The 23344-nt window shown below is 36.7% G+C and overlaps 1 protein-coding gene across 1 annotated transcript in view; it reads left to right on the top strand.

Annotated features, from left to right (window-relative positions):
- The window catches only part of afg3l1 (AFG3-like AAA ATPase 1), a gene marked incomplete at its 5' end in the record, with an annotated part of 25725 nt that extends 2382 nt beyond the window's left edge, over positions 1–23343 (top strand). The window contains 13 exons of the mRNA XM_084363113.1: positions 810–988; positions 1122–1193; positions 2013–2137; positions 2240–2510; positions 2713–2850; positions 3561–3714; positions 3784–3891; positions 5467–5592; positions 6838–6948; positions 7080–7195; positions 8092–8292; positions 8377–8571; positions 20003–23343. Of these exons, the coding sequence (XP_084219239.1) occupies positions 810–988; positions 1122–1193; positions 2013–2137; positions 2240–2510; positions 2713–2850; positions 3561–3714; positions 3784–3891; positions 5467–5592; positions 6838–6948; positions 7080–7195; positions 8092–8292; positions 8377–8571; positions 20003–20233 (2027 nt within the window). The 3' untranslated portion in view covers positions 20234–23343. The remainder of the gene's footprint in view (positions 1–809; positions 989–1121; positions 1194–2012; positions 2138–2239; positions 2511–2712; positions 2851–3560; positions 3715–3783; positions 3892–5466; positions 5593–6837; positions 6949–7079; positions 7196–8091; positions 8293–8376; positions 8572–20002) is intronic.
- Position 23344: the final 1 nt, after the last annotated feature.

Here is a 23344-nt window from a genome sequence, read left to right as displayed (position 1 = left end):
GAAGTGAAACTACTTTACTAATTTATTGCTCTGACAGAAGATTCTCTTATATTATTGTTTCACTTTTTTAATATCAACCTGACACACAGGCAGTTTTTGAGACAACAGTTTGGAAATGTTGAATTAGAATCAGAAATCTGTGTTTTGTTGTAGATTTTTTTAACACACAAAGATTTTTTCTTGGTATTTTGGTCAAAGCTCCTGTGTGATGGAAAGCAAGGAAAAGAGAATTTGTAAAAATAATCGTGTTTCCAGATTTTGCTCCTGTTTTGTTCCCTAACAATTACTTTAAAAGAAAATGTGACAATATTTTCGAATATCATTTTAAGAGCATCACAAATAACCAAATATTAAGCTTGACTGAACATTTGTGTTCTGAAATCATGTAGATTAAAGTGATGATGAACTTTTCTGTGTCAAAGGATCCAAATCTTTATGGCTGCTCACTTATCGTTGTTGGAAAATTAAATTATTTAACTTTTCTTTCAACTCATTTTGAGTTTTTATTCATAAATGAGACAGAAAATTTGAGCGGAACAATCGTATAATATTATTCATTAAATATTGCAAGGGAAAATAATTACCAGTAAATGTAAAACCTGTAAGTTTATTCCTCTTTGCTGAGTTGTTTGACAGTTTCTTTTGGACTGCACGGCCACGATAGATAAAATCACGATTTGTAAAGGCTTGAAGATCTCAAATATAAAATATAAAGCCTGGTTGGCTCAGGATTCATAATGGGAACATTTGAGTCTGGAAAAGTTTTTGAATTTTGAAATAACGGATAACTGTTCAGATGTAACGTCCAGCCGTGTCTTTGTGTCTCTGTGGGCTGCAGGGTGACTTCCCCTGGGACGAGAAGGATTTCCGTTACTTGGCGATCACCATTGCCGGAGTCAGTTCAGTTCTGCTCTACCTCTACCTCAGAGACAACGGCAGAGAGATCAGCTGGAAGGACTTCGTCCACCGCTACGTGGGCAGAGGAATAGTGAGGAGGACTTTTCTTACTGAGATATTCAACATGTTTCAGTCCTGATCCTGGAGAAACAACAGTTTTTAAGCAAGAAAAGAGTGAAATGAAAAATGTTTTTTTAATGATGTTTGTGTTTTCTTCTGTCCAGGTGGATCGGTTAGAGGTCATCAACAAACAGTATGTGAGAGTCATCCTGGTGCCGGGAGCCAACGCTGATGCGGTGAGAGAAAGAACTGAAATCTGCACCTTTTTTTAATTAGCTTAAAACTTTAATACAAAAATATTAAACATTTTATCCAAGTTTGCTGCATTTTGCAGAACAAATTGTTATTAAAAAAAAAAGTGAAAAGTTAAACCAGACCAACAAACACTGCGATGGTCAACAGAGGCTCATTTTGCTTTTGTTTGCTCTTCATGTAATTGAATCTTCAACCAAAGTCTGACTGCTCAAGTTTTGGCACCGATGGTGAAAAAATCCAATAACGATATTCACACATTTTTTGCAATGATGATGTTACATATCTGTGATTGGCCAAATATATCGGCTGTATTGTCAGCTAAATGAAATGAAACATTCAGGATCTTTAAATTTAAACTTGAGTTTAATCTCTTCCACCAATTAGGTTGTTTTCCCCCCCGAGTCAGTTTGTTTGTTGGTTTGTCAGCAGGATTACTGAACGGATTTCCACAAAACTTAGATGGAGGATGTGTCTCGGCCCAGAGTAGACCTCATTAACTTTTGGTGAAGATCTGGATAAAGGGATGAATCCAGGAATTATTTTCTCACTTCTCACTTCAAAAGAATATTTGTTGTTTTAATATTGGATTAGGACTCATTGAATTAAAGGGGCTTGCTGGGCCTTGGCAGAGGTATGCGCTCTACTGAGTGCCATTTTAGATCGGTCTGTAAAAAATGATGCAGGTAATGTCATTAAAAAAAACGAAATCACTTCCAACAAAACAATACAGCCAATACAACTATATGTTCTTGTGCCGGCTGTCACACATAATGCATCATGAAGTCACATGTGACCCGCAGAGCTACGTTTGGTTCAACATCGGCAGCGTCGACACGTTTGAGAGGAACCTGGAGGCGGCGCACATCGAGCTCGGCCTGGAGCTGTCGCACCGACCTGCCGTCGTCTACAGCACCGAGAGCGACGGGTGGGTCTCACACACAAACATGTCCACATGTGGCTTTCAACAACCGTCCTGGAACAGTTGACCACCAGGTCCACTAGTAACCTTCTTCCTCTGTCGTCTCAGCTCGTTTCTGCTCGGCATGGTACCCACCCTGCTGCTCATCGGCTTCCTGATCTTCAGCCTTCGGCGAGGACCTATGGGTGGAGGCATGGGCGGCGGGAGGGGCGGGCCCTTCAGCATGAGCGAGTCGACAGCGAAGATGATGAAGGACAACATTGACGTTAAGTTCAAGGACGTGGCCGGCTGTGAGGAGGCCAAGCTGGAGATCCTGGAGTTTGTCAACTTCCTGAAGAACCCACAACAGTACCAGGACCTGGGAGCCAAGATCCCCAAGGTAACAAACACACACGCACGCACGCACACACACACGCACACACAGAATAAATGCATACGTTTGTCATAAAACTAATGAAGTTAAAGATTCACTTTCCAGTAGACACCAAGAAGAAAATAACCTGAAAATGAGCCTTATGGGACCTTTGAATGACTGTTTCGTCTTGCTTCATCTTGTCTCGTCTTGTCTCGTCTTGTCTCAGGGTGCTGTGCTGTCCGGACCTCCTGGGACCGGGAAGACCCTGCTGGCTAAAGCCACAGCCGGAGAGGCCAACGTCCCCTTCATCACTGTTAATGGCTCCGAGTTCCTGGAGATGTTTGTGGGCGTCGGTCCTGCCAGGGTGAGTAAAGGAAACCAGATCGGATATCTGTCGGATCAGAGGACATTAGGTTGCCTCCTCAGAACCCTGAATCTTAGAGTTAACTAAGTGAGGGCCTTTTTTTTTGTAAATGTGGAAACAAATGAGAAATGTTTTTCAAGAGAAATTTTCAGTTTCAGAAAAAATCCTGAGTTAATTTTTGTATTTATTTTTTTTCACTTGTGTAACCAAGTTGAAAAAAAATGTGTTTCACGCGTGGAAGTGTAAAAAGATTTCATTTTTCAAATTCTTGGATATTTTTTTTCAAATTCTTGATTTTTTTTTATTATTTTTTTAATTCTTGATAATTTTTTTTTTCAAATTCTTGATTTAAAAAATAAAAAAATAAAAATCAGATTCTTGAATATTTTTTTTTCAAATTCTTGATTTTTTTTTTTGTGAAACCGAGACTCAAAAAAACATTTTCGCCAGAATTCTTTTCTTGTGGAATTTTTTTTTTTTTTTTTTACCAAGAGAATATTATTATTATATTTTAAGATCATTTTTTTTCACCAGAATTTTTCTTTCCTGAGTGAAAAAATAATTATATATTTTTTTTTCAGGAGAAATTTTTTCTTGATTTGTTGGAAGATATAGAATGAATTTGAAGACGTTTCAGACCTGCTGTCATGTTTTCTTTTTTTACCCTGTTGCTGCAGTGAAAACAGGTTGATTGAGTTTCTCCTCCACAGGTGAGGGACATGTTCTCCATGGCGAGGAAGAACGCTCCCTGCATCCTCTTCATCGATGAGATCGACGCTGTGGGGAGGAAGAGAGGAGGAGGAAACTTCGGAGGTCAGAGTGAGCAGGAGAACACCCTGAACCAGCTGCTGGTGGAGATGGACGGTGAGTTGCAGATCGACTCGAGTCTGGTTCTTCAGGAGGTTCTGGGTGCTAACTGTCTGTTGTTCACAGGGTTTAACACGGCCACTAACGTGGTGGTCCTGGCTGGAACCAACAGACCCGACATCTTGGATCCTGCACTGATGAGACCAGGACGCTTCGACAGGCAGATCTATATAGGTAGAGTTCAACACTGAGAGCTGATTGGTTGTTCTGGTTTAAGAGTCGTTACTCTCTTTATTCTCTGGTTTTTATTTCAGTGTCACGACAAACATTTGGTTCATCTCACATAAACACTAAAACAAACGGTTCATTTATTTTTTAATCTATCCAGGTTCTTTCTCAGGGACAGTTCATATTAATCAACATATCAGCTTAAACCTGGACAGGTGAAAGGTTGGCAACCTTAAATCAAGAAACAAGTTTTAAACAACAATCACAACGTAAGGCGTGACAATTACAGCAAAAGCAGGATGACGACCTGGACGGCAATAAAAGCAGCGCAAATGATAAACAATACAACAACAGACGAACACAAGCAGACACACACAACACCTCAGTTACAGAACAGCTTACAAGGACGGATTTCATTTTTTTTTTTTTCTCTTGTGGAACCAAGTTACAGAGAAAAAAACAACTTTTTTTTTTTTGGATAATTTTTGTTTTGTACGTGCTGAATTTTTTTTCTTCTTCAAATTCTTGAATTTTTTTTCGTGTGTGAAACCAAGAATCAAAAAAACATTTTCACCAGAATTGTTTTTCGTGTGGAAATTTTTTCTTTCTCCCCAAGATAATTTTTTTTTTTCTGTGTGGAACCAAATGAAAAAAAAAAATAGCCTATTTCAGGAGAAATTTGTTTTGTATGTGCTGAACTGAGACGAGAACATGTGTGGAATAGAAACCTATAATATTAATTATCTATTAATTTGCTGATTATTTTCTTGATTCCTCAATTAACCTCTTTGAAATGTCTGAAAATGGTGATTAATAGTCATCATCATCTTCATATTTTAATTTCTGTCTGAACAAAACCTACAGATATGTGATTAATTGTAATTAAAGGCTAAGGAAATAATAAATGAGGTGATGTTATTTTCAGATACATAATAATAATAATAATAATAACATGTACAAAATACAGTACATGTGGATTATGTTGTATTAAGTGAACCTGAAAATGTAGACGCAGAAGAACAGAACTGCCACATGAATATAGTTCAACTTCCAGACGTGCTCGGAGTAAATGGGGTCTCTGACATTAGCTCAGGGCTAAAAGCATTCTTAAAACCTTCTTATCCCCAGGCTCAGAAAGTAATCACACTGACACAATTCAAAGTGGATTAACCCAGACTTTAGGACTTGCGGGCCCTGCTCTGCAGCAGGGTTAGGGCTCAGTCTGCGGAGTTATCCCCTGAAAATCGATGAAATACGAGGCTAAAAGATGCAGCGTCAGCTCTTAGTCCAGGGCTTCAGGGTATGCAGTGTGAAAAGTTGTAATTTTTCATATGTGAGCAGCCGACTTGGATTCCATGTTATCAAACAAAATGTACACAGGTGTGCTTCAGATCATATATCATCAGTTTTCAAAGTTCAGCTACACAGATTTTGATCTTTTCTTTATTTAAGATGAGCTCCACGGGTTCTAGTAAACCTCGCATTGTTCCATCACGTGCTTCCACTTTATTTAGTGACTAACTTTAATGAAAATAAAAAGGTTTTAAATGGCAGAAACTTCTTTCTGATGTCTCCTCTCAGGTCCTCCTGACATCAAAGGCAGGGCGTCCATCTTTAAAGTCCACCTGCGACCAATCAAACTGGACCCCAACATGGACAAGGACGTCCTCGCCAGGAAGATGGCTGCTGCCACACCCGGATTCACCGGTACGTCACAGCTGCATCGTTACATTTACGTTCAAACTGTCAGAGACATGTAGAGGAATTTAAAATGAAATAATGGAGATTGTTTGTTTTAACCTCTGGATGCTTGATGAAGTCCAGGTGACGGCACAGAAACAGACGTCAGATCACATTTTGGACATTTGACTTCTTAGCTAAAGGAACAGTTACCATCTCATCATCTCCTCCCTCCATGCTGATGAAAGTCAGGTGAAGTTTCATAGTCCACAAAACATTTCTGGAGCTTCACAGTAAAACAGAGCTGCAGCATTCTGCTAAACAACTGCCTTTTTTTGTTTTTTGGTCTTTCAAAAGAAAACGTTTCTCTTTTTCCTGTGTGGAACAGAGTGAAAAAATAATATTCTTTTTTTTCCAGAGAGAAATTTTTCCACCAAAAAGGCTTTTTCATGTGTGTTTCTTTTTTTTCTGTGTGTAGCAGAATTTTTTTTTTTTTCCACCAGAATCTTTTGTCCTGTGTGGAACTGAGTGAAATAATCATAATAATATTTTTTTTATTTCAAGAGACTTTTTTTTTTTCTATGTGTGGAGCCAAATTTTTTGTGTACGTGTTGAACTCAGTGGATCATTTTTTTGCTCAAGAACAGAAACATTTCTTTGTGGAACAGAGTGATTTTCTTTTTCACAGCTGGAGACGTTTTAAAATGGAAATAACAAAAAAACAAACATAATATGGCTCCATACAGCTCGTCCGGTGAAATCCAAGTCTCCTGAGATCCCACACTGATTTGAAAATACGTTATTTAATCCCTCGATGCAGGACGCACACTAACACGCTTAACTAAGCAGCTACAGTGAAAATAAAATAAAAAATGGTGTAAATAACATCTTCTTAAAAGTCAGTGTGGGATCTCGAGGCTTCTGGAGACTTGGATCATACCCGACTAGCTGTATGGAGCCATATTATGGTTTTTTGGTTGCTTTATTAAGTTTCTAAAACAAGTCTCCATCTACTTCAGTTGTTTGGCAGAATGCTGCAACTCTGTTTTACTGTGAAGCTCCAGAAATGGTTTGTGGACTTACGAGACCTCACCTGACTTTATATCAGCATGGAGGGAGGAGATGATGACTGAGCTTTTATTTTTTGGTAAACTGAAACAAAAAGTAATAAAGTGCAACTCCTTCTTGATGTGGTTTAACTAAAAAGAAAAGACAATAAGATATACAATATAATAGACAATATAATAATGTATTTTTCTCTGTGAATATCAGGAGCTGACATCGCTAACGTCTGTAACGAGGCAGCGCTGATCGCTGCCAGACATCTGGGCCCGTCAGTCAACGCCAAACACTTCGAACAGGCCATCGACCGGGTCATCGGAGGTCAGTGTTGTTAACTTCTTTGACCACATAAACGTGTTCTTGTGTTTCTTATATTTACTCACATCATAATAACGACAACATGACATTTTTTATTTTAATCTGAAACCATCAGTCGTGTTGTGTGTTTTCAGGTCTGGAGAAGAAGACTCAGGTCCTGCAGCCCACAGAGAAGAAGACTGTGGCGTATCACGAGGCCGGCCACGCCATCGTCGGCTGGTTCCTGCAGCACGCCGACCCACTGCTGAAGGTACGACTTCCATCCGTAGCTACTGACACACAAGTCTGTAGCTTCTGTGTGTTTTACAGTTCATTTGTCTTCATTGTCCAAGAGACTGTAAGGAAACTTGGCTACATGTTTTCATTTAAATCGTTGTTGCTGGATGGCTACAGTAATCACATTAATAACAGGAAGTCATTTTTAAGAAAGGGAAAACTAGTGGAGATATGAATTTTTGAAACTGACAGATTCTTCATTCTTCCTGTTATTAATTTAATTAAATGTTGTGGATTTTGGGTGAGTTTGTATGGAATGACCCAATTTGACATTTGTCTGTAGGAACATTTAATTCTGTAATTATCAGGACAAAATGAGACAAAATGAGTCTGTTTATTAAATTTCATCATAAAAATAACAAACAATAAACTTTATTTGTACAGAACGTTTCAAAACATGGTTACAAAGTGTTTTACAGGTGAAAAATAGAAAAGGCAAGAAAAAAACAAAAAAACATACAAAATGATACAAACAAGATATAAAAACATCACACCAGTACAACATTAATAATCGAATGATATTAATAGAAGTGCTTTAAATGTTTATGGTGATAATCAACATAAACTGGTGGAAAACAGTCATTTTTGATGAGGATTTGTCAAGAAAGTCTTTTTTTTTTTTTTTTCTGGGGATGTTGTGGCTGATATTTTAAAGTAGAATGGCGGCAAACGACAGCCTTGTCTTGCTATTTTCGTCTTTATTTCAGGATACTTCCGGCCAAATTTCATACTTGTAGGACTATTTAAACAATTACAGTGTCTTAAAATTTGCATTTAGATAATTTCACCTGAAACGGGAAATAATAGTGAACAAAATGTAGAAGAAAACATCCTGAGTGTTTTAAACACATCTGGTGTGTGTGTGTCCAGGTGTCGATCATCCCGCGGGGGAAGGGTCTGGGTTACGCTCAGTACCTGCCCAGAGAGCAGTACCTGTACAGCAGAGAGCAGCTGTTCGACAGGATGTGCATGATGCTGGGAGGCCGCGTGGCCGAGCAGATCTTCTTCGGCAGGATCACCACCGGCGCTCAAGACGACCTGAAGAAGGTCACGCAGTCTGCCTATGCTCAGGTACACGAGACACACCGGCTGCTCCTGTTTGATTCAGTATGACAGTGTTTCCTGCTGTGACGCCTGGTTCTCCCTCCTGACCAGGTGGTGCAGTTTGGGATGAGTGACAAGGTGGGGCAGGTGTCGTTCGACCTGCCTCGGCAGGGCGAGATGGTGATGGAGAAGCCATACAGCGAAGCCACGGCCGAGCTGATCGACGAGGAGGTCCGGGAGCTGGTGGACCGAGCATACCAGAGAACCATGCAGCTCATCGAGGACAAGAAGGAGCTGGTGGAGATGGTGAGACCCTCTGAAGTTTTAGGGGGGGTTAAGAGAAAAAGTCCTTTTTTTTCTCTAGAAAAAGGTCACTTTTTTTTCCTCTAGAAAAAGGTCACTTTTTTTTCCTCTAGAAAAAGGTCACTTTTTTTTCCTCTAGAAAAAGGTCACTTTTTTTTTCTCCAGAAAAAAGGTCACTTTTTTTTCCTCTAGAAAAAAGCTCTGACTTTTTTCCCCTCAACTTTTCCTCAAAATTCTATCACCCCCAAATAAGACCTTTTTTGAGGAAAAGTTGAAGGGGGGGAAAGGTCACTTTTTTTTCTCTATAAAAAGGGTCACTTTTTTTTCTTTATAAAAAGGGTCACTTTTTTTTCCTCTAGATAAAAGGTCAGAATTTTGAGGAAAAGTTGAGGGGAAAAAAGTCAATCACCCCCAAATAAGACCTTTTTTGAGGAAAAGTTAAAGGGGGGAAAAAAAGTCAGCACTTTAGTGGGAGAAGTTGGAATTTTGGGTCGCTTTCTTTTTTCTCTAGAAAAAAGGTCACTTTTTTTCCTCTAGAAAAAGGTCACTTTTTTTCCCTCTAGAAAAAGGGTCACTTCTTTTTTCCTCTAGAAAAAGGTCACTTTTTTTCCCTCTAGAAAAAGGTCACTTTTTTTTTCCTCTAGAAAAAGGTCACGTTTTTTTCCTCTAGAAAAAGGTCACGTTTTTTTTTCCTCTAGAAAAAGGTCACGTTTTTTTTTCCTCTAGAAAAAGGTCACGTTTTTTTCCTCTAGAAAAAGGTCACGTTTTTTTTCTTTAGATAAAAGGTCAGAATTTTGAGGAAAAGTTGAGGGGAAAAAAGTCAATCATCCCCAAATAAGACCTTTTTTGAGGAAAAGTTAAAGGGGGGAAAAAAAGTCAGAACTTTAGTGGGAGAAGTTGGAATTTTGGGTCGCTTTTTCTTCTCTAGAAAAAAGGTCACTTTTTTTCCTCTAGAAAAAGGGTCACTTCTTTTTTCCTCTAGAAAAAAGGGTCACTTTTTTTTCCTCTAGAAAAAAGGTCACTTTTTTTTCCTCTAGAAAAAAGGTCACTTATTTTTCCTCTAGAAAAAGGTCACTTTTTTTTCCCTCTAGAAAAAGGTCACTTTTTTTTTCCTCTAGAAAAAGGTCACTTTTTTCCCTCTAGAAAAAGGTCACTTCTTTTTTCCTCTAGAAAAAGGTCACTTTTTTTTCCCTCTAGAAAAGGGTCACTTTTTTTCCTCTAGAAAAAGGTCACTTTTTTTTTCTTTAGATAAAAGGTCAGAATTTTGAGGAAAAGTTAAAGGGGGGAAAAAAAGTCAGAACTTTAGTGGGAGAAGTTGGAATTTTGGGTCGCTTTTTCTTCTCTAGAAAAAAGGTCACTTTTTTTCCTCTAGAAAAAGGGTCACTTCTTTTTTCCTCTAGAAAAAAGGGTCACTTTTTTTTCCTCTAGAAAAAAGGTCACTTTTTTTTCCTCTAGAAAAAAGGTCACTTATTTTTCCTCTAGAAAAAGGTCACTTTTTTCCCTCTAGAAAAAGGTCACTTTTTTTTTCCTCTAGAAAAAGGTCACTTTTTTTCCCTCTAGAAAAAAGGTCACTTTTTTCCCTCTAGAAAAAGGTCACTTTTTTTCCTCTAGAAAAAGGTCACTTTTTTTCCCTCTAGAAAAAGGTCACTTTTTTTCCCTCTAGAAAAAGGTCACTTTTTTTTCCCTCTAGAAAAAGGTCACTTTTTTTTCCCCTCTAGAAAAGGGTCACTTTTTTCCCTCTAGAAAAAGGTCACTTCTTTTTCCCTCTAGAAAAAGGTCACTTCTTTTTTCCTCTAGAAAAAGGTCACTTTGTTTTTCTTTAGATAAAAGGTCAGAATTTTGAGGAAAAGTTGAGGGGAAAAAAGTCAATCATCCCCAAATAAGACCTTTTTTGAGGAAAAGTTAAAGGGGGGAAAAAAAGTCAGAACTTTAGTGGGAGAAGTTGGAATTTTGGGTCGCTTTTTCTTCTCTAGAAAAAAGGTCACTTTTTTTCCTCTAGAAAAAGGGTCACTTCTTTTTTCCTCTAGAAAAAAGGGTCACTTTTTTTTCCTCTAGAAAAAAGGTCACTTTTTTTTCCTCTAGAAAAAAGGTCACTTATTTTTCCTCTAGAAAAAGGTCACTTTTTTTTCCCTCTAGAAAAAGGTCACTTTTTTTTTCCTCTAGAAAAAGGTCACTTCTTTTTTCCTCTAGAAAAAGGTCACTTTTTTTTCCCTCTAGAAAAGGGTCACTTTTTTTCCTCTAGAAAAAGGTCACTTTTTTTTTCTTTAGATAAAAGGTCAGAATTTTGAGGAAAAGTTAAAGGGGGGAAAAAAAGTCAGAACTTTAGTGGGAGAAGTTGGAATTTTGGGTCGCTTTTTCTTCTCTAGAAAAAAGGTCACTTTTTTTCCTCTAGAAAAAGGGTCACTTCTTTTTTCCTCTAGAAAAAAAGGTCACTTTTTTTCCCTCTAGAAAAAGGTCACTTTTTTCCCTCTAGAAAAAGGTCACTTCTTTTTTCCTCTAGAAAAAGGTCACTTTGTTTTTCTTTAGATAAAAGGTCAGAATTTTGAGGAAAAGTTAAAGGGGGGAAAAAAAGTCAGAACTTTAGTGGGAGAAGTTGGAATTTTGGGTCGCTTTTTCTTCTCTAGAAAAAAGGTCACTTTTTTTTTCCTCTAGAAAAAGGTCACTTTTTTTCCCTCTAGAAAAAAGGTCACTTCTTTTTCCCTCTAGAAAAAGGTCACTTTTTTTCCTCTAGAAAAAGGTCACTTTTTTTTCCTCTAGAAAAAGGTCACTTTTTTTCCCTCTAGAAAAAGGTCACTTTTTTTTCCCTCTAGAAAAAGGTCACTTTTTTTTCCCTCTAGAAAAGGGTCACTTTTTTCCCTCTAGAAAAAGGTCACTTCTTTTTTCCTCTAGAAAAAGGTCACTTTGTTTTTCTTTAGATAAAAGGTCAGAATTTTGAGGAAAAGTTAAAGGGGGGAAAAAAAGTCAGAACTTTAGTGGGAGAAGTTGGAATTTTGGGTCGCTTTTTCTTCTCTAGAAAAAAGGTCACTTTTTTTTTCCTCTAGAAAAAGGTCACTTTTTTTCCCTCTAGAAAAAAGGTCACTTCTTTTTCCCTCTAGAAAAAGGTCACTTTTTTTCCTCTAGAAAAAGGTCACTTTTTTTTCCTCTAGAAAAAGGTCACTTTTTTTCCCTCTAGAAAAAGGTCACTTTTTTTTCCCTCTAGAAAAAGGTCACTTTTTTTTCCCTCTAGAAAAGGGTCACTTTTTTCCCTCTAGAAAAAGGTCACTTCTTTTTTCCTCTAGAAAAAGGTCACTTTTTTTCCTCTAGAAAAAGGTCACTTTTTTTTCCTCTAGAAAAAGGTCACTTTTTTTTCCTCTAGAAAAAGGTCACTTTTTTTTCCTCTAGAAAAAGGTCACTTTTTTTTCTCTACGAAAAAGGTCACTTTTTTCCCTCTAGAAAAAGGTCACTTTTTTTTCCCTCTAGAAAAAGGTCACTTTTTTTTCCTCTAGAAAAAGGTCACTTTTTTTTCTCTAGAAAAAAGGTCACGTTTTTCCCTCTAGAAAAAGGTCACTTTTTTTTCCCTCTAGAAAAAGGTCACTTTTTTTTCCCTCTAGAAAAAGGTCACTTTTTTCCCTCTAGAAAAAGGTCACTTCTTTTTTCCTCTAGAAAAAGGTCACTTTTTTTTCCCTCTAGAAAAGGGTCACTTTTTTTCCTCTAGAAAAAGGTCACTTTTTTTTTCTTTAGATAAAAGGTCAGAATTTTGAGGAAAAGTTAAAGGGGGGAAAAAAAGTCAGAACTTTAGTGGGAGAAGTTGGAATTTTGGGTCGCTTTTTCTTCTCTAGAAAAAAGGTCACTTTTTTTCCTCTAGAAAAAGGGTCACTTCTTTTTTCCTCTAGAAAAAAGGTCACTTTTTTTTCCTCTAGAAAAAAGGTCACTTATTTTTCCTCTAGAAAAAGGTCACTTTTTTTTCCCTCTAGAAAAAGGTCACTTTTTTTTCCTCTAGAAAAAAGGTCACTTATTTTTCCTCTAGAAAAAGGTCACTTTTTTTTCCCTCTAGAAAAAGGTCACTTCTTTTTTCCTCTAGAAAAAGGTCACTTTTTTTTCCCTCTAGAAAAAGGTCACTTTTTTTTCCCTCTAGAAAAAGGTCACTTTTTTTTTCCTCTAGAAAAAGGTCACTTTTTTCCCCCTAGAAAAAGGTCACTTTTTTTTCCTCTAGAAAAAAGGTCACTTATTTTTCCTCTAGAAAAAGGTCACTTTTTTCCCCCTAGAAAAAGGTCACTTTTTTTTCCTCTAGAAAAAAGGTTACTTATTTTTCCTCTAGAAAAAGGTCACTTTTTTTTCCCCCTAGAAAAAGGTCACTTCTTTTTTCCTCTAGAAAAAGGTCACTTTTTTTTCCCTCTAGAAAAAGGTCACTTTTTTTTCCCTCTAGAAAAAGGTCACTTTTTTTTCCTCTAGAAAAAGGTCACTTTTTTTTCTCTAGAAAAAAGGTCACGTTTTTCCCTCTAGAAAAAGGTCACTTTTTTTTCCCTCTAGAAAAAGGTCACTTTTTTCCCTCTAGAAAAAGGTCACTTCTTTTTTCCTCTAGAAAAAGGTCACTTTTTTTTCCCTCTAGAAAAGGGTCACTTTTTTTCCTCTAGAAAAAGGTCACTTTTTTTTTCTTTAGATAAAAGGTCAGAATTTTGAGGAAAAGTTAAAGGGGGGAAAAAAAGTCAGAACTTTAGTGGGAGAAGTTGGAATTTTGGGTCGCTTTTTCTTCTCTAGAAAAAAGGTCACTTTTTTTCCTCTAGAAAAAGGGTCACTTCTTTTTTCCTCTAGAAAAAAGGTCACTTTTTTTTCCTCTAGAAAAAAGGTCACTTATTTTTCCTCTAGAAAAAGGTCACTTTTTTTTCCCTCTAGAAAAAGGTCACTTTTTTTCCCTCTAGAAAAAGGTCACTTTTTTTTCCCTCTAGAAAAAGGTCACTTTTTTTTCCCCTCTAGAAAAGGGTCACTTTTTTCCCTCTAGAAAAAGGTCACTTCTTTTTCCCTCTAGAAAAAGGTCACTTCTTTTTTCCTCTAGAAAAAGGTCACTTTGTTTTTCTTTAGATAAAAGGTCAGAATTTTGAGGAAAAGTTGAGGGGAAAAAAGTCAATCATCCCCAAATAAGACCTTTTTTGAGGAAAAGTTAAAGGGGGGAAAAAAAGTCAGAACTTTAGTGGGAGAAGTTGGAATTTTGGGTCGCTTTTTCTTCTCTAGAAAAAAGGTCACTTTTTTTCCTCTAGAAAAAGGGTCACTTCTTTTTTCCTCTAGAAAAAAGGGTCACTTTTTTTTCCTCTAGAAAAAAGGTCACTTTTTTTTCCTCTAGAAAAAAGGTCACTTATTTTTCCTCTAGAAAAAGGTCACTTTTTTTTCCCTCTAGAAAAAGGTCACTTTTTTTTTCCTCTAGAAAAAGGTCACTTCTTTTTTCCTCTAGAAAAAGGTCACTTTTTTTTCCCTCTAGAAAAGGGTCACTTTTTTTCCTCTAGAAAAAGGTCACTTTTTTTTTCTTTAGATAAAAGGTCAGAATTTTGAGGAAAAGTTAAAGGGGGGAAAAAAAGTCAGAACTTTAGTGGGAGAAGTTGGAATTTTGGGTCGCTTTTTCTTCTCTAGAAAAAAGGTCACTTTTTTTCCTCTAGAAAAAGGGTCACTTCTTTTTTCCTCTAGAAAAAAAGGTCACTTTTTTTCCCTCTAGAAAAAGGTCACTTTTTTCCCTCTAGAAAAAGGTCACTTCTTTTTTCCTCTAGAAAAAGGTCACTTTGTTTTTCTTTAGATAAAAGGTCAGAATTTTGAGGAAAAGTTAAAGGGGGGAAAAAAAGTCAGAACTTTAGTGGGAGAAGTTGGAATTTTGGGTCGCTTTTTCTTCTCTAGAAAAAAGGTCACTTTTTTTTTCCTCTAGAAAAAGGTCACTTTTTTTCCCTCTAGAAAAAAGGTCACTTCTTTTTCCCTCTAGAAAAAGGTCACTTTTTTTCCTCTAGAAAAAGGTCACTTTTTTTTCCTCTAGAAAAAGGTCACTTTTTTTCCCTCTAGAAAAAGGTCACTTTTTTTTCCCTCTAGAAAAAGGTCACTTTTTTTTCCCTCTAGAAAAGGGTCACTTTTTTCCCTCTAGAAAAAGGTCACTTCTTTTTTCCTCTAGAAAAAGGTCACTTTGTTTTTCTTTAGATAAAAGGTCAGAATTTTGAGGAAAAGTTAAAGGGGGGAAAAAAAGTCAGAACTTTAGTGGGAGAAGTTGGAATTTTGGGTCGCTTTTTCTTCTCTAGAAAAAAGGTCACTTTTTTTTTCCTCTAGAAAAAGGTCACTTTTTTTCCCTCTAGAAAAAAGGTCACTTCTTTTTCCCTCTAGAAAAAGGTCACTTTTTTTCCTCTAGAAAAAGGTCACTTCTTTTTTCCTCTAGAAAAAGGTCACTTTTTTTCCTCTAGAAAAAGGTCACTTTTTTTTCCTCTAGAAAAAGGTCACTTTTTTTTCCTCTAGAAAAAGGTCACTTTTTTTTCCTCTAGAAAAAGGTCACTTTTTTTTCTCTACGAAAAAGGTCACTTTTTTCCCTCTAGAAAAAGGTCACTTTTTTTTCCCTCTAGAAAAAGGTCACTTTTTTTTCCTCTAGAAAAAGGTCACTTTTTTTTCTCTAGAAAAAAGGTCACGTTTTTCCCTCTAGAAAAAGGTCACTTTTTTTTCCCTCTAGAAAAAGGTCACTTTTTTTTCCCTCTAGAAAAAGGTCACTTTTTTCCCTCTAGAAAAAGGTCACTTCTTTTTTCCTCTAGAAAAAGGTCACTTTTTTTTCCCTCTAGAAAAGGGTCACTTTTTTTCCTCTAGAAAAAGGTCACTTTTTTTTTCTTTAGATAAAAGGTCAGAATTTTGAGGAAAAGTTAAAGGGGGGAAAAAAAGTCAGAACTTTAGTGGGAGAAGTTGGAATTTTGGGTCGCTTTTTCTTCTCTAGAAAAAAGGTCACTTTTTTTCCTCTAGAAAAAGGGTCACTTCTTTTTTCCTCTAGAAAAAAGGTCACTTTTTTTTCCTCTAGAAAAAAGGTCACTTATTTTTCCTCTAGAAAAAGGTCACTTTTTTTTCCCTCTAGAAAAAGGTCACTTTTTTTTCCTCTAGAAAAAAGGTCACTTATTTTTCCTCTAGAAAAAGGTCACTTTTTTTTCCCTCTAGAAAAAGGTCACTTCTTTTTTCCTCTAGAAAAAGGTCACTTTTTTTTCCCTCTAGAAAAAGGTCACTTTTTTTTCCCTCTAGAAAAAGGTCACTTTTTTTTTCCTCTAGAAAAAGGTCACTTTTTTCCCCCTAGAAAAAGGTCACTTTTTTTTCCTCTAGAAAAAAGGTCACTTATTTTTCCTCTAGAAAAAGGTCACTTTTTTCCCCCTAGAAAAAGGTCACTTTTTTTTCCTCTAGAAAAAAGGTTACTTATTTTTCCTCTAGAAAAAGGTCACTTTTTTTTCCCCCTAGAAAAAGGTCACTTCTTTTTTCCTCTAGAAAAAGGTCACTTTTTTTTCCCTCTAGAAAAAGGTCACTTTTTTTTCCCTCTAGAAAAAGGTCACTTTTTTTTCCTCTAGAAAAAGGTCACTTTTTTTTCTCTAGAAAAAAGGTCACGTTTTTCCCTCTAGAAAAAGGTCACTTTTTTTTCCCTCTAGAAAAAGGTCACTTTTTTCCCTCTAGAAAAAGGTCACTTCTTTTTTCCTCTAGAAAAAGGTCACTTTTTTTTCCCTCTAGAAAAGGGTCACTTTTTTTCCTCTAGAAAAAGGTCACTTTTTTTTTCTTTAGATAAAAGGTCAGAATTTTGAGGAAAAGTTAAAGGGGGGAAAAAAAGTCAGAACTTTAGTGGGAGAAGTTGGAATTTTGGGTCGCTTTTTCTTCTCTAGAAAAAAGGTCACTTTTTTTCCTCTAGAAAAAGGGTCACTTCTTTTTTCCTCTAGAAAAAAGGTCACTTTTTTTTCCTCTAGAAAAAAGGTCACTTATTTTTCCTCTAGAAAAAGGTCACTTTTTTTTCCCTCTAGAAAAAGGTCACTTCTTTTTTCCTCTAGAAAAAGGTCACTCTTTTTTCCCTCTAGAAAAAGGTCACTTTTTTTTCCCTCTAGAAAAAGGTCACTTTTTTTTCCCTCTAGAAAAAGGTCACTTTTTTTTTCCTCTAGAAAAAGGTCACTTTTTTCCCCCTAGAAAAAGGTCACTTTTTTTTCCTCTAGAAAAAAGGTCACTTATTTTTCCTCTAGAAAAAGGTCACTTTTTTCCCCCTAGAAAAAGGTCACTTTTTTTTCCTCTAGAAAAAAGGTTACTTATTTTTCCTCTAGAAAAAGGTCACTTTTTTTTCCCTCTAGAAAAAGGTCACTTCTTTTTTCCTCTAGAAAAAGGTCACTTTTTTTTCCCTCTAGAAAAAGGTCACTTTTTTTTCCTCTAGAAAAAGGTCACTTTTTTTCCCTCTAGAAAAAGGTCACTTTTTTTCCCTCTAGAAAAAGGTCACTTTTTTTTCTCTAGAAAAAAGGTCACGTTTTTCCCTCTAGAAAAAGGTCACTTTTTTCCCTCTAGAAAAAGGTCACTTCTTTTTTCCTCTAGAAAAAGGTCACTTTGTTTTTCTTTAGATAAAAGGTCAGAATTTTGAGGAAAAGTTAAAGGGGGGAAAAAAAGTCAGAACTTTAGTGGGAGAAGTTGGAATTTTGGGTCGCTTTTTCTTCTCTAGAAAAAAGGTCACTTTTTTTTTCCTCTAGAAAAAGGTCACTTTTTTTCCCTCTAGAAAAAAGGTCACTTCTTTTTCCCTCTAGAAAAAGGTCACTTTTTTTCCTCTAGAAAAAGGTCACTTTTTTTTCCTCTAGAAAAAGGTCACTTTTTTCCCCTCTAGAAAAAGGTCACTTTTTTTTCCCTCTAGAAAAAGGTCACTTTTTTTTCCCTCTAGAAAAGGGTCACTTTTTTCCCTCTAGAAAAAGGTCACTTCTTTTTTCCTCTAGAAAAAGGTCACTTTGTTTTTCTTTAGATAAAAGGTCAGAATTTTGAGGAAAAGTTAAAGGGGGGAAAAAAAGTCAGAACTTTAGTGGGAGAAGTTGGAATTTTGGGTCGCTTTTTCTTCTCTAGAAAAAAGGTCACTTTTTTTCCTCTAGAAAAAGGGTCACTTCTTTTTTCCTCTAGAAAAAAGGGTCACTTTTTTTTCCTCTAGAAAAAAGGTCACTTTTTTTTCCTCTAGAAAAAGGTCACTTTTTTTTCCCTCTAGAAAAAGGTCACTTTTTTTTTCCTCTAGAAAAAGGTCACTTTTTTTCCCTCTAGAAAAAAGGTCACTTCTTTTTTCCTCTAGAAAAAGGTCACTTTTTTTCCTCTAGAAAAAGGTCACTTTTTTTTCCTCTAGAAAAAGGTCACTTTTTTTTCCTCTAGAAAAAGGTCACTTTTTTTTCCTCTAGAAAAAGGTCACTTTTTTTTCTCTACGAAAAAGGTCACTTTTTTCCCTCTAGAAAAAGGTCACTTTTTTTTCCCTCTAGAAAAAGGTCACTTTTTTTTCCTCTAGAAAAAGGTCACTTTTTTTTCCTCTAGAAAAAGGTCACTTTTTTTTCTCTAGAAAAAAGGTCACGTTTTTCCCTCTAGAAAAAGGTTACTTTTTTTTCCCTCTAGAAAAAGGTCACTTTTTTTTTCCTCTAGAAAAAGGTCACTTTTTTCCCTCTAGAAAAAGGTCACTTCTTTTTTCCTCTAGAAAAAGGTCACTTTTTTTTCCCTCTAGAAAAGGGTCACTTTTTTTCCTCTAGAAAAAGGTCACTTTTTTTTTCTTTAGATAAAAGGTCAGAATTTTGAGGAAAAGTTAAAGGGGGGAAAAAAAGTCAGAACTTTAGTGGGAGAAGTTGGAATTTTGGGTCGCTTTTTCTTCTCTAGAAAAAAGGTCACTTTTTTTCCTCTAGAAAAAGGGTCACTTCTTTTTTCCTCTAGAAAAAAGGTCACTTTTTTTTCCTCTAGAAAAAAGGTCACTTATTTTTCCTCTAGAAAAAGGTCACTTTTTTTTCCCTCTAGAAAAAGGTCACTTCTTTTTTCCTCTAGAAAAAGGTCACTTTTTTTTCCCTCTAGAAAAAGGTCACTTTTTTCCCCCTAGAAAAAGGTCACTTTTTTTTCCTCTAGAAAAAAGGTCACTTATTTTTCCTCTAGAAAAAGGTCACTTTTTTCCCCCTAGAAAAAGGTCACTTTTTTTTCCTCTAGAAAAAAGGTTACTTATTTTTCCTCTAGAAAAAGGTCACTTTTTTTTCCCTCTAGAAAAAGGTCACTTCTTTTTTCCTCTAGAAAAAGGTCACTTTTTTTTCCCTCTAGAAAAAGGTCACTTTTTTTTCCCTCTAGAAAAAGGTCACTTTTTTTTCCTCTAGAAAAAGGTCACTTTTTTTCCCTCTAGAAAAAGGTCACTTTTTTTCCCTCTAGAAAAAGGTCACTTTTTTTCCCTCTAGAAAAAGGTCACTTTTTTTCCCTCTAGAAAAAGGTCACTTTTTTTTCTCTAGAAAAAAGGTCACGTTTTTCCCTCTAGAAAAAGGTCACTTTTTTTTCCCTCTGGAAAAAGGTCACTTTTTTCCCTCTAGAAAAAGGTCACTTCTTTTTTCCTCTAGAAAAAGGTCACTTTTTTTTCCCTCTAGAAAAGGGTCACTTTTTTTCCTCTAGAAAAAGGTCACTTTTTTTTTCTTTAGATAAAAGGTCAGAATTTTGAGGAAAAGTTAAAGGGGGGAAAAAAAGTCAGAACTTTAGTGGGAGAAGTTGGAATTTTGGGTCGCTTTTTCTTCTCTAGAAAAAAGGTCACTTTTTTTCCTCTAGAAAAAGGGTCACTTCTTTTTTCCTCTAGAAAAAAGGTCACTTTTTTTTCCTCTAGAAAAAAGGTCACTTATTTTTCTGGGGGACTGAGTGACTGGCAAATTTTCTGTTTTTCTAGGAAAAGTAAAAGTGAATTTTTTTTAAATTATTCCAATATTTTCATATTAAGAGAAATAAAAACACTTCCATGAGTGTAAGTGGAAAAATTCACAAGTGGAAGAGTTGAAAAAGCAAAAAAACCCAAAAAACTTCTTTAGGATATATTTTTTAAAATACTCACTTTTTTCAAAATTCAGGAGGAAAAAAAAGTTTGTCCACGAGTGAAACCAAAAAATGTTTTAAAAAATGTTTCCAGGAAAGAAAAAAGCTTCATGTGTGAAAAGTGTTTTTTTCCCCTCCAGTAGGACAAAATTTATCATGTGTGGAAAAGTGACAAAAGCAATGACACAAATTTCAGGAGAACAACTTTTAATTTTCATGGTTCAAGAAAAACAATTCAGGTGAAACCTTTTTTTCCATAAAAATTGAGGTGAAAAAGTTTGGCAGGAGATTTTATTTTGTTTGATTTTATAAAACTCACCTTTAGTTTAATTCAGGGAGAAAAAAAAAAAACATGTTAAAAAAGGGAGTTTTTCTCAGGGACGTTGTAGATGTTCGTCAGAACATTCACAGTATTCAACCGTGATGTCTTCCTCAGGTGGGGAAGCGTCTCCTGGAGAGGGAGGTCCTGGACAAGGCGGACATGTTGGAGCTGCTGGGCCCGCGGCCGTTCGAGGAGAAGTCGACGTACGAGGAGTTCGTGGAGGGGACGGGGAGCTTCGAGGAGGACACGAGCCTGCCGGAGGGCCTGCGAGACTGGAACCAGGAGAGAGGAGGGGAGGAGGCCGAGGAGACGGTCCCGACTCGGGACAAACAGCAGGCGGCGTAGAGGCCGAAGACTCAGATAAGAAAAACAAACGCTTCACATCCCAGCTGCAAAAAACCAACTCAGTGTTGCAGAGCCTGGGAGGTGGGTATGAATTATTTCAGGCCCTCGTTCACTTCGGTTCCCTCAGGTTAATAATTCACTCAAATGATTAAATCCATTACAAATTATCAGCAGCAGCTCGTCCCGTCTGTCCCCTCAACACTCATGGATCTGATTTAACAGTTTCATGGAAAAGGAAGAATTATTAATTTCAGCTGATAAATGATTAATTTGAGAGAATGTTTGAGAACCACCAGGCTCTGGTTACATGTGGACTTTTAATTTCACTGAAGCTGCGATCAGTCCGGACAGGAAGACGTTTCCAACGGCCTTAAACAGACGAACACCAGACTGTGTTATTATTCCTGAACTGTGTAAAAGATGCACATTAGACTATTTATTTTATTAAAAAGGACTTTGGCTTCCTGACTGATGTTGAACTTTTCTGCAGCCATGTTTAAAACCTTTTTATAGGTTTGAATATTTTTGAGAATTGATGTGAAGTTGATTTTATTTCCTGCTGTTGATTTTACAACATGTCAAGGTAGCTCATCAGATGGATCTTTACTGCGTTTGGATTTTATACAAACACATCGATGCTGTGTAGATGATTGTATACGTGTTTTGTGATAACTCGACAGGAAGCTGCTCCACCACCCGCCCCACTGACTGATGGGAAGTCAGTTTCTCTCTGAAGGAAAAATCCCCCTTAAACATTTAGACAAGAAAGTGATTATCAGGACTTCAGGATTCATTTTCTGGCCGAACAGTTTCAAACTGATTCCTAATTTATTTTAGCCAACTAATTAAATTGATCTGTCTGTGCAGCTTCACTTCTGCCTCTGTGACAAATTCCCTTTTTACAGTCTCCTCAGATAACAGACATAACACATCAGTGTGTCCTGATATGTGAGATTAAGTGTTTTGTGTCTTTGAAACAGATCAAATATAAACATTCAGAGACACATTTTTAAATACACGTTATTTCCTCCAGTGTTCAGGATGAAGCTGCAGTGAACAATGACTCAAGTCGACCAGAAAGTGGATGAAAATAAAAACTACAACGTATATTTGACTTTTTCAAATTCAAACCAAAATCAAGTTTGTCAGAAGAGTAAAAATAAAAGTATTTCCAGTTTAACACTAAAAACTTAATCATTTTCGACTGGTGTAAGTAGTATTAAGAATTCAAACACTGACAGCAGTAAAAGGGGGATTTTTGTCTTTTATCACATTGTCATTATCACTGTTGTCCAGCAGGTGGCGTCCTCACTGACTGTAGACATAATGAGAAGGTGCTGTGACAGCAGGAGGGTTGGACCGACGCATGAACATACTTAAAGTCAAACAGCTGCTAAATCTGAACGGACTTCAGTTACTTCTGATGTTTTAGTAACTAAATAAGAAGATTAAAGCTGCTGTTTGTGGGGAAAGTTGATTTTTGAGTCTCATTCCCAACTCGTCAAAAACACTGGGACTGTAGGTCGGGTCGGCCTCCACGTCGGTGCGTCGGTGTTTGAGACTCAATCAACGTTTCTCACAAACTTGTGAAGAACAAATTCCTCCTGTTGAACTCATCAGTTGAACTCTTCATCAGTTGAACCCTCCTGTTACATGAAGTTGTTTTCCTGCTGAAGCCCCGCCCTCTTGTGACCTCACATGTTACGACATAAACATTGAAGTTATAGAAATATATTCATCTTCTGTGCTGTTTGTCAGAATCACGCAGAGCTGAACAATAAATGTTCTTTTAAATCAAAATCTCAACTGAACGACGAGAGCTGCTTCCCGTCAACCACCTTCATGTTCACAACGTTTGTCTTGATTTCTGTGTTTAATTTCAGTCAGAATGAAATGATTTCAGTAAAATTTAAGTTTATTAGAAAACTCTGTGTAAGAGAATCAGACCCAGGTTAAAACTGGAAATTAGAAGTGGTGAGCTCCAGGGGTTTAACTGTTCTCTTCACTATTTAACTATCACATCTGGATTTGTGAAGATCAACAGATCAGTTTTACGCTCTGACAACTGTCATTTACTAAAAGGCAGAGCGACATATCGGCCTGTCAAAGATATATCAGACAATATATACGCTAAAACAGATACAAGCCAATTATAACAGAAAAAGATGCTTTGGGTAAATAATTATTATTAAATTTCCAGTGAAGTTTCCTGTTTTAGTGCACTGATGTCATTTTAGACTATAAAGTTTATGAAACTTGTTAAAGCTGTAAAATATATCATTTAGAAAATGTGTGTATATCAGCCTGAGAAACAGGCATCATTAGTCTGTCATTCTTGATGAGATCGATATCAGGAAGTCAAATAATCCGATAACAATATGTCAGCTGATACACATTGTTTGTAATGATCCTTGTCGTCACCTGCAGCATGAGTGTTCTCAGTGCAGCTGCAGGCTAATGCTAAGCTAGCTGTGTTGAAGCGAAGTGATCTCAAATAGATCAGGTGAAGAGAAGAAACTACTGGGAAAATCTGTGGTCCTGCTTTTGAGTTTGGTGAACGATACTGAAAGCTCATTTTTCTCGTGACTTCAGATCGCGACGCCCTGTGATGTCCAGGTGTGCTCCTGGACACTGTGACATCACTGTTGGCCGTGGTTCTGGAGGAACGGGTTCAAAACACTGCTGCTCCTTTTCATAAGTTTGATCTGAGACTGTCGGCCGTGACGACAACCTGCTTCTCTAAATCTCACTCAGATGTAAAGTTAGATTTTCTCATTGTGAAGTTTTTACTTGTAATTTGACTTTCATAGAAAATAATTACAACTTAAATCAACATTTCTGACTGAGAGTCACTGAACGCACCATCAGGTCCGAGGTCGGGGCCTGATGATGAAGACGTGGCGTCTCATCGGAGGAGGAGGTCGTCGTCAAGGCAACCAGCTGAAGACTGAAACTAAGAGAGCTGACAGACGTGTGACGGTCACCTGAGCGGCAGAGCGAACACACACCTGTCGTCACGTACAAACTGTCTTCTTCATGTGAATCTGATCTGCTGGCAGAAATGTTCGGCCACTTCCTGTTTGAAATGACAATAAACTGACTGAAACAGAC

This window comes from Pagrus pagrus (assembly GCF_965226575.1).
Source record: "Pagrus pagrus genome assembly, chromosome: 10".
In the NCBI taxonomy this organism is placed as follows: Eukaryota; Metazoa; Chordata; class Actinopteri; order Spariformes; family Sparidae; genus Pagrus; species Pagrus pagrus.
This window is presented reverse-complemented; position numbering and strand designations above follow the sequence as displayed.